Genomic DNA, 9,446 nt, shown 5'->3' with positions numbered 1-9,446 from the left:
TGCGGAGGGCTGAGGGCCCTCCATTCTGAGGGGGAAGTGACTGGAAGACATTAGGGCTCTTGTTGGGGGCAGAGGTGACAACATCACAGGAAACTCTGCTGAAGCCTCTCTACCCACAGGATGTGACTTAGGGAGGGCTCATGACAAACAGGCACCAGCCTATAGCCTGAAAATCTGATAGCAGCACCCACACGAACCCATGACAGCCTTTCCCCTCGGTGCTACCGTTACCTACCACCATCTCCCATGATCACCAAGGCAAGTGAGACTGTACCCAAGTTTTGCCCTGGTTGGGATCTGGGATGTTGACATAAGCAACTGTTTTGAGTTTATGCCAAACTTACCTGTTTCAAAACCAGCTTGGCCTCTTAGGGCTGTGTGACCATGGCCTAGAAATCTCACCTCTGAGCGTCAGGGTCCTCGTGTACAGTGGAGGCAAGAGTAGGGGCCTCTGCCTACTACTGACAACAGAAATAACTCCCATACAGGAGCCACTTATTTTCTTTCTATAATTGTAATTACTGAAATTACTCTCTCACACACACCAGAATTTTCCCCCTCCCTACTTCTTGCTTTATGTAAGCCATGGAGCCACGAAGGAAGGCTCCTTGTCATTCCCTGACATGCGGCTCGATTTCCTGAAGCCCCGACGGGCCCTATGGAGTGCCTTGAAAGTCCTCCCTGGCAGGACCCTTCTCACGGAAGGTGTTCCTGGGACACCAGGGTCACCAAAACCATTCCTCCTCTGAGAAGCTTCAAGCCCAGCCAGTGCTGGATAAAACTGGAAAGCAATGCCGGTCATAGTGATGTCTGGAGACTGAAGCAAGGGGGTTGCCTAGAGTCTAAGGGTCAGCACAGACTACTCAGTGAGCACCAGACCAGCCAGGACTGTATAGCATGACCCCAAGTCAATCAAACAAAAGAAGAGGTAGAAGCAAACCGAAAGGCTTCCTGCAGCCAGCCCTGGGGAGTGGGGTGCTATGGGGAACCACAGCTCTGAAGGCAGGAGGGCTTGGGAAACTGGTGAACAGAAAGCAGCTTCCAGGGCCACAGCTCAGGAGGTAAAAGCTGGAAGGATCCTGAGTGTCACACTCAGAATTTCGAGACTGTAGAAGGAGACATAACAGACTTCAGAACGATCTGGAGCACGTTGGAGTGGGGCAGGTGGAGAAGCTAGGCTGGGTGAAGCAGGACTTGGGGTCCATCTTTGGGAGGAAGGGAGAAAACACTGCTTTGCTGGCTTGTGTTTGGAGTCTCCTGAGAACAAGAAGATGATGGTGGAGAAGGGTCGGACTGGGTGGGTCCTAGGGTAAACAGTAGCTACCAGCCTGCATAATAGCTAAAGCCAACCTTGCCACTGTGCGGGCTTGAGCAGACAACCTCCGGTTTCTTAGTTGCATTTTCTTCTATAAAATGGGTTAGTGAACCTTGGTCACAGGATTGGTTCAGGAGTTAATTGGAACGCCAGCCTCTCTCTCTGTCCTTCTGTGTGTGTGTCTCTGTCTCTCTCTCTGTGTCTGTCTCTCTGTGTGTCTCTGTCTCTGTCTCTCTGTTTTTTTCGAGACAGGGTTTCTCTGTAGCTTTGGAGCCTGTCCTGGAACTAGCTCTTGTAGACCAGGCTGGGCTCGAACTCACAGAGATCCACCTGCCTCTGCCTCCCAAATGCTGGGATTAAAGGTGTGTGCCACCACCACCCGGTTACCCCCAGCATTTTTAAAGCACACGGGAGTGCAGGAACAATGTTAACTGTTTTTGCGATGACCAAGCCAGGACAGACAAGTTCTGGCGCAGCTCCATGAAGGAGGACCTTGGGCCTCATCCCTGCCGCCCTGACAACACAAGATCCAGGGTATATAGGCCTGAGCGTTCCTCCCTCTCCGCCTTCAGTGTCGCCGCGCCCCCTGGCGGCCGTCAGTTGCCATGTCAACGGCGGGTGACTGAGACGACGGAAGGTGGCAGCGGGGGCAGTTCTCTCTTCCCAGGGACTCAGGCCTCTCCCTCGGCACTTCCCGCCTTCGCCTCACCGGGAGCACACTCAGCCCAGGAAGAAAGGGCATTCCGTGGCAACTGGCATGGGGGGGGTAAACTGAGGCACGCGGCAGGGCGCCGCAGGCAGGTGTCTAGTGCAGGGCCCCACCTCCAAGGGCAGAGGAGGGGCTGCTGGCAGTGACGCGCCGAGGGCGGACGCTGGACTGGAAGCGGGTGGGCGGGAGGCGGCGGCGGCAGGTGCGGCCACGGAGGGAGGGAGGAGGAGGGAGGGGGCGGGCAGAGGGGGGGAGGGGAGGCCAGGACGGGCACCTCCCCCTTTATAACGCGCCCTGTCCCGGGCTTTCGGGCCGCCTCTTCATCGGCTCTTCCCGTCTCGCCCCCTCGCCCGGCTGCCCCGGGCCGGGCTTGGCTAGGAAGCCCCCGCCCTCTCCCCTCCCCAGGCCTTCCTTCCCCCCCACCCGCCGCCCCGCGCAGCCCGGCGGAGGCGGCGCCGTCGGAGGAGGAGGAGCAGGGCACTGCGGCTGGCCCCGGATCGGGAGCCAGAGCGGCAGCAGCTTCGGCAGCAGCGCGGCCCGGGCCAATGCAGCGGGACGCACCGCCGCGAGCCCCAGCCCCAGCGCCACGGCTCCCTGCGCCCCCGATCGGAGCCGCCAACAGCATTGGCGGCGGAGGCGGAGGCGGGGGCAGTGGCGGCGGCGGAGGCTCCTCTGCAGCTCCGGCTCCCCCTGGCCTCTCGGGAACTACAAGTCCCAGGGGGCCAGGCGGCGGGCGGAGACCGGAAGAGGCGGGCTCCGCACCTCGAGGCCGGAAGTGGCCTTGGAGGCGGAAGTGGCGCGGCCGCGGAGGGGCCTGGAGTGTGGCGGGACCTGGAGCGGCGGGAGCTGCGACTGGAGGTGGCGGCGGTGCGCTGGAGGCGGCCATGGCCAAGCAGTACGACTCTGTGGAATGTCCGTTTTGCGATGAGGTCACCAAATACGAGAAACTTGCCAAGATCGGCCAAGGCACATTCGGGTAAGATTAGGCCGCGTGAAGCCGGGAGCTCAGGACCTATACTTTCCAGGGCAGACGTCGTAATGTCCGGGGCCCGGGTCGAGGTGGCCCGGAAGCTTCTATTTCCCTTATTGTTGCTTGGTCCCGCTAGGCCGCACCGCAGACCGTCCCAGCCTAACCGAGCGGACTAGCGGGGAGGAGCCTGAGGCCCGGGATGGGGGTGGGTAGGGTTCCCGAGAGGCGCTCAGAATGTGAGCGGAATCACTCCTGGGGGAGAAGCAGGGCCCGAGGGGCGAGCACCGAGGCTGGGAAAGAGGCGGAAAACACGAGTTGCGGAGTAGCGGCGTACCGGAACCCCAGGCCGCGCCCCGCCGTGTGTCTAGTCTCCTGCTGCCCCTCTTCGTGTGGGGGAGGGGCGGGCCCTGCGGAAATGCCTGATGGGCTCTCTTGGGTCTTTCTCTGTGCCTGCAGGGAAGTGTTTAAAGCCAAGCACCGTCAGACGGGCCAGAAGGTGGCTCTGAAGAAAGTGTTGATGGAGAATGAGAAGGAGGGGGTGAGTGGCCCACTGGGCACGCCTTCCAGACTGAGTCGGGTTTGCATAGACTGCAGCTCTAAAGGCTTTTGTGCTGATAATATGTTTATGCCTACTATTTTCTGATTTCCTTTGTAACAAGGAATTTAGCTTTCCACTCTCAGTTTTAAGTGACAGAGTTTGGCGGGGGCCAAGTGAGGGAGCCTAGACATTGCATGCAGTTGACTCTAAAAGTCAAGCGTTTAAAACACCTTTAGCTTAGCCTTTGCTTTTGTTTTGTGTGAAGAAACAATGCGTGCACAGGCCTTATGGCCACTAAGTTCAAGCTATGTTTTGAAAGAGCTGGCAGTGGCTCACGCCTTTAATCCCAGCACTTGGGAGGCAGAGGCAGGCGGATCTTTGTGAGTTGGAGGTCACCCTGGTCTACAGAGTGAGTTCCAAGACAGCTTCATAGCTACTGAGAAACACTGTCTTGGAGGAAAAAAAAGAGGAGGAGGAATGCGTGCTGTCCATTCCCAACCACTCAATTAGTAAAGAACCATTTTCAATTTATTTTCTGTGTAAGGGTGTTTTGTTTTTGTGCCTCTCTGTAACCACATGCTTGCCTCATGCCTGAGGCAGTCAGAAAGCTGTGTTGGATCCTTTGGGACTAGAGTTAAAAGGTTGTGAGTCACCATGTGGGTGCTGAGATTAAACCGGGGTCCTCTAGCCAGTGTTTCCTGTTTGTTTGTTTTTGAAACAGTTATTACATACGTTTTGTTTGATGAAGGATCTCTGCAAAACCCCATCTGTTATTGAACTCCCTGTGTGAACCAAACTGACCTCATACTTACAGAGATCCAGCTGCCTCTGCTGGGATAGAAGACATGGTCCATCAGCCTGTGTAGGACTCAGCCAGCCTTGATAAGCTTAGTAGGAACAGACCACCCCAAAAGAAGTTCTTTTTTTTTCTTTTTTTTTTTCTTTTTTTATTTTATTTTTTTTAAATATTTATTTATTTATTATGTATACAATATTCTGTCTGTGTGTATGCCTGCACGCCAGAAGAGGGCACCAGACCCCATTAGAGATGGTTGTGAGCCACCATGTGGTTGCTGGGAATCGAACTCAGGACCTTTGGAAGAGCAGGCAATGCTCTTATCCTCTGAGCCATCTCTCCAGCCCCCCAAAAGAAGTTCTTAACTTTCAACTATTATCACCTGTCAGAGTAGGACTCAGCCATCGATAAGTTTAATGGAGGCCTGAGTCTCCGTAGTTTACCCTGAAGCAATACCTGGTTGCAGGAAGAATCACAAACTGAGAGTACCCGAGCACCACCCAAGAACAGACCATCCAAAGGAAATGCCTAATGTTCTAACCGTCGTAGCTAGGATCATCTTCTAGCACACACCCATCACTTTTCACCAGGACACCCCCAGACAAATGTCAGCCAACCAGAGGTCCTGAACCTTAGAAATCCCTCACCCCCACCTTTGCTACTAGAAAAACCCAACTCTCGTTAACTGAGCTTGGGCTCTCGATCACTCCAATGCATTGGATACACGGACAGTCTGAGTTTGCAAACTTGGGTAGAATAAAGGCTCTTTGCTTTTATTTATATATGGGACTCAGTCTCCTAGTTAGTTTTTGGGGGATTTCACGGATCTCGGGGGTTCTTAACCATTCAGCTATCTCTAGTTCCAGAAAATTCTTCATCTTAACCCACGGATGTTAGTGACAAAGATGTTATCCCCATTTGGGTTGTCTAAAATAAATTCCTAGCCGGGCATGGATAGAGGCTTTATGATCATGATCCCAGCACTCAGGCTGAAGGACAAGGAACGTTTATAAACAAGTTGAAGGCCAGCCTGATCTAAGTGGTAAAATCTAGCAGCTCTATTCTCATTATTTCACTTTGTACTTTGCAGAGGTTGACTGCAGGTCTTTATATTGTGTATATGTGCGATATGTATATATGTACAGCAGTGTAACCTGGCTGGTCTTGAACTTGGCAATTCTGCTGTCTGACTCCTGGGTAATGGGATTGGATTACAGACAGGAACCATCATACAGAGACCATACTCTCACCTGCCTTTCAACCTCTGTTCCCTAGTGTGGACTCCCCGTTGACCAGTTCCTTGATATATTGCACAGTTTTGACCACTTCCTTTTCTTTCTCCACCCTAGTTCCCCATCACAGCCTTGCGGGAAATCAAGATTCTACAGCTCTTAAAACATGAGAATGTGGTCAACCTAATTGAGATCTGTCGAACCAAAGGTATGTTGTTTGGATCTTAGGAGCAGAGGAAGCCATGGATGGAAGGCTTTGTTTGCACCCCTGGAGTGGATGTGCTTACATTGCCTCCTCCCAACTCAGATTTACCACATGGCTTTCTCTTTTTTTTCCCATTGGGGTTGGTGCTTTTCATGGGCACTCATAGGTGTCTGGGGGCTGGAGGGTTGGGAGTTTCTGTGGAAAAGTGAAGTGGGCATAGGTCTTTAACTTTTCCCCGTCCATTCTGTGTCAGCCTCCCCTTATAACCGATGCAAGGGCAGTATCTATCTGGTGTTCGACTTTTGTGAGCATGACCTTGCTGGGCTGCTGAGCAACGTCTTAGTCAAGTTCACGCTGTCTGAGATCAAGAGGGTGATGCAGATGCTGCTGAACGGCCTCTACTACATCCACAGGAACAAGGTTGGGCTGTGGGGGTAGGCTGGGGTTGCCCCTGTGCTCTTAACTGCTTGTGGATGGTGCTGACGGGCTCTCCTGTTTCTCCCTGCAGATCCTGCACAGAGATATGAAGGCTGCCAATGTGCTCATCACCCGGGATGGGGTCCTGAAATTGGCAGATTTTGGGCTGGCCCGTGCATTCAGCCTAGCCAAGAACAGCCAGCCCAACCGCTATACCAACCGAGTGGTGACTTTGTGGTACCGACCCCCGGAGCTGTTGCTCGGTGAGGACTCTCGAGCGGGCAGAGGGGGGCAGGGGTTGGGTACCTACCTGGCCACAGCCTCTATTGCCAGGGCCCCCTGAGTCATAAGTCCTGGGACATTGAGTCAGGCTTAAAGGACCCCTCTGGTCTTCTTTTCAGGAGAGCGGGACTACGGCCCGCCCATTGACCTGTGGGGTGCAGGGTGCATCATGGCAGAGATGTGGACTCGCAGCCCTATCATGCAGGGCAACACGGAGCAGCACCAGCTTGCCCTCATCAGCCAGCTCTGTGGCTCCATCACCCCGGAGGTACGTAGCCAGGCTGTGGTCCTAGGAGTGCAGGGTTCCAGGTCCCTCTGGCCAGTGGTGGAGAGTGAAGTCCTTTGTGGAAAAGAGGCTGGTTGCTGGAGGACCTGCTGTTCAGACCTCATGGGCCTGTTCTATGGGCTTGTCATGTTCATTTCCTGTTGCTGCCACAGTACCAGGCAACAAAAGTGGAAAGATTTGCTTTTGTTCAGGAACTTTAGCCCATGGTTCGTAGCCTTTTTTTGCTGCTGAGATGCTGCTAAATGTCATGGCATAGAGGTCACGGAAGAGCAGAGGTGTGGTCATGGCAATGAGGAAGCAGGAGAGCAGGGACCAGTGCAGTAGCAAACTGGGTTAACACCAAACGATAACCGGCGAGCCTCGGGGCGTTTTCCCCATTTGGCTTCCACCTCCCTGAAGTTTGCACCACCAGCTCGGGGTCAAGCCTTCAGAGGCAGTTTGAAGCTTTTCTTGTTGGACAGGAATGTGCCTAGCAGGGGCCGTCGCATTTATTCCAGGTGACTTGTATAAGTGCTCAGATCCTAGGAGTGTGTCACGTCTGGTTTGACAACTGTTTTCATCTTGAAGGCACCTGATTCTTCGTTGGGGGGTGGCAGGCAGGGAGCGTGTGGAAGAAGTTGTTTCAGCAAATCCATACCTCTGGCGTTTTAGATGATCATTCTTACTCCAACTCCGTTCTCTCCTCGACACCTCTCAGGTGTGGCCGAACGTGGACAAGTATGAACTCTTTGAGAAGTTGGAACTGGTCAAGGGCCAGAAGCGGAAGGTGAAGGACCGCCTGAAGGCCTATGTGCGCGACCCCTATGCTCTGGACCTCATTGACAAGCTTCTGGTGCTGGACCCTGCACAGCGGATTGACAGTGATGATGCCCTCAACCACGACTTCTTCTGGTCGGACCCCATGCCCTCGGACCTGAAGGGCATGCTCTCTACCCACCTGACGTCTATGTTTGAGTATCTGGCACCACCACGACGGAAGGGCAGCCAGATCACCCAGCAGTCTACGAACCAGAGCCGAAATCCAGCTACTACCAACCAGACAGAATTTGAGCGTGTCTTCTGAGGCGGGCGCTAGTGTGTTTAGGTTGGTGGTGAATTAGGACTTAACATGGGACATGTGACATGATGGGACGTTTGAGATTTTTCTCCTCCGGTATTTACTGCTCACCGTTGGCACTGGGAACAGCTGCCTGAGTGGACCGGAGTGGAGCATTGGCCTTGAGACCTGGAGGGTGCCAGGACCCAGCTTCTGCTCGTGCCTCTCTGGAGGGTCTCAGCATGGACAGGAAGTGAGGTGGGAGAGGCTTACCCACTGTGACTTTCTAAGAACTTCTTTCTTGCACGATGGGAGGAGGACACAGGCTGCTCACCATTCCCAGCCCTGCCTGGGGATGAGAAATTTGAGGGACAGAGGCACCTCAGAAATGGGCTAGTTTTAGCACAGACCTCAGGAGCATGGGGCTGCTGAGAACTATTAGTTTCTTCAAAAGGAGAATTTTATTGTGTGTTCAGTTCAGAGACATTCCTGGATGCAGTTTGATTGGTTAAGATTAAAATTTGATTTTTTTTTTTCACTGAGGCTGTATTTTCTGCATTTAGGTCCTCAGCTCTTGTCCCAGGACACTGTCAGTCTTGATTCTGTAGATCATTCTTGTTCTCCCCTCCTGAGTACCTCCCACCCCCCCCAGAAGGCAGATCCTTAGTGCCCCATTGTCTCATGAGCTACAGTGATTGTGAGCAGCTGGGCTGGGGCTGCCTTGACTCATGAACGGGACACTGCAGACTTAAAACCCTGGAGTGACAGGGGAGTGACGCTGCTGCAGGGCTTGTTTCATGTCTGGGGACACGGGAAGGCTGACCTTCGTCTCCCTGGAACTCATGCTCCAGTAGGTTCAAACTACTCTAGAGTAGGTTCTAGTTTTAAAAAGTGAATTGCTGGGGAGATGGCTCAGTCAGTGGAGCCATCAAGTGTGAGAGCCCGAGTTAGACCCAGCACCTCCTACATGAAACACCCTTCTTACCAATGACCCAAGCCCTAAGGGTGGGAGAGCGTCTGCGGCTTGCTGGCCAGTCAGGCTGAGTCGGGAATCTCCAGGTTCAGTGAGAGACTCTTCAAAACAAAAACAGTTGAGGAGGTTACCTGTCAGCCTCCGGTCTCTACACACCAGCACACACATGTAAACATTGCACACACACCCACAAGCTTCAGTGTGAACATACGTATCCACTATACACACATGTCCCCAAAATGTAGAATGCGAGGAAGTATCAAGCCACGGGGTGGAAGCAGAAGCCTTAGGCTGGTGAGGCTGGAGCAGACAATGGCCAGGGCCACAGCCTTCTGAGCTCTTGTAGGTGTTTGGCTCTCTCCACCCATGTGTCTATTTCCTCATTTGCTTAATGTTTTTCCTACATGGTAAAGCAGAAAGCAGGCCTTAATTCTGAGCTGGGCTGTTGAAATAGCTCATGCCCTGAGTTGTTGCTCAGCAACCCACGCGGTGGAAGAACTGATTCCCGCAGTCTGCAGGTTGTCTCTGACCTTCAGGTAATGATGGACACACAACATACGCACACATGGAAGTTTTTATCCCTGAAGCAGGTGGCTCCAAGCTTTCCCCTTCTCCCTAGGGAGGAGCTGGGCCTGCTCCATCATCCAACCCTGATGTCCCATGTGATATGGGTGTTATTGTCTGTGG

At 53.5% G+C, this 9,446-nt stretch overlaps 1 protein-coding gene across 1 annotated transcript; it reads left to right on the top strand.

Annotated features, from left to right (window-relative positions):
- Window positions 1-2,503: 2,503 nt before the first annotated feature.
- On the top strand, window positions 2,504-8,324 carry Cdk9 (cyclin dependent kinase 9). The gene is made up of 7 exons (XM_038336697.1): window positions 2,504-3,000; window positions 3,451-3,532; window positions 5,678-5,768; window positions 6,019-6,185; window positions 6,274-6,445; window positions 6,584-6,732; window positions 7,448-8,324. The coding sequence occupies exons 1-7, from the start codon at window positions 2,570-2,572 to the stop codon at window positions 7,811-7,813; spliced, it is 1,458 nt and encodes a 485-aa protein (XP_038192625.1). The 5' UTR covers window positions 2,504-2,569; the 3' UTR covers window positions 7,814-8,324.
- The last annotated feature ends 1,122 nt before the right edge of the window (window positions 8,325-9,446 follow it).

Source organism: Arvicola amphibius, chromosome 7, assembly GCF_903992535.2.
Source record: "Arvicola amphibius chromosome 7, mArvAmp1.2, whole genome shotgun sequence".
NCBI lineage: Eukaryota > Metazoa > Chordata > Mammalia > Rodentia > Cricetidae > Arvicola > Arvicola amphibius.
The sequence above is the reverse complement of the archived record's forward strand: the minus strand, read 5'-3'. Positions and strand labels throughout refer to the sequence as shown.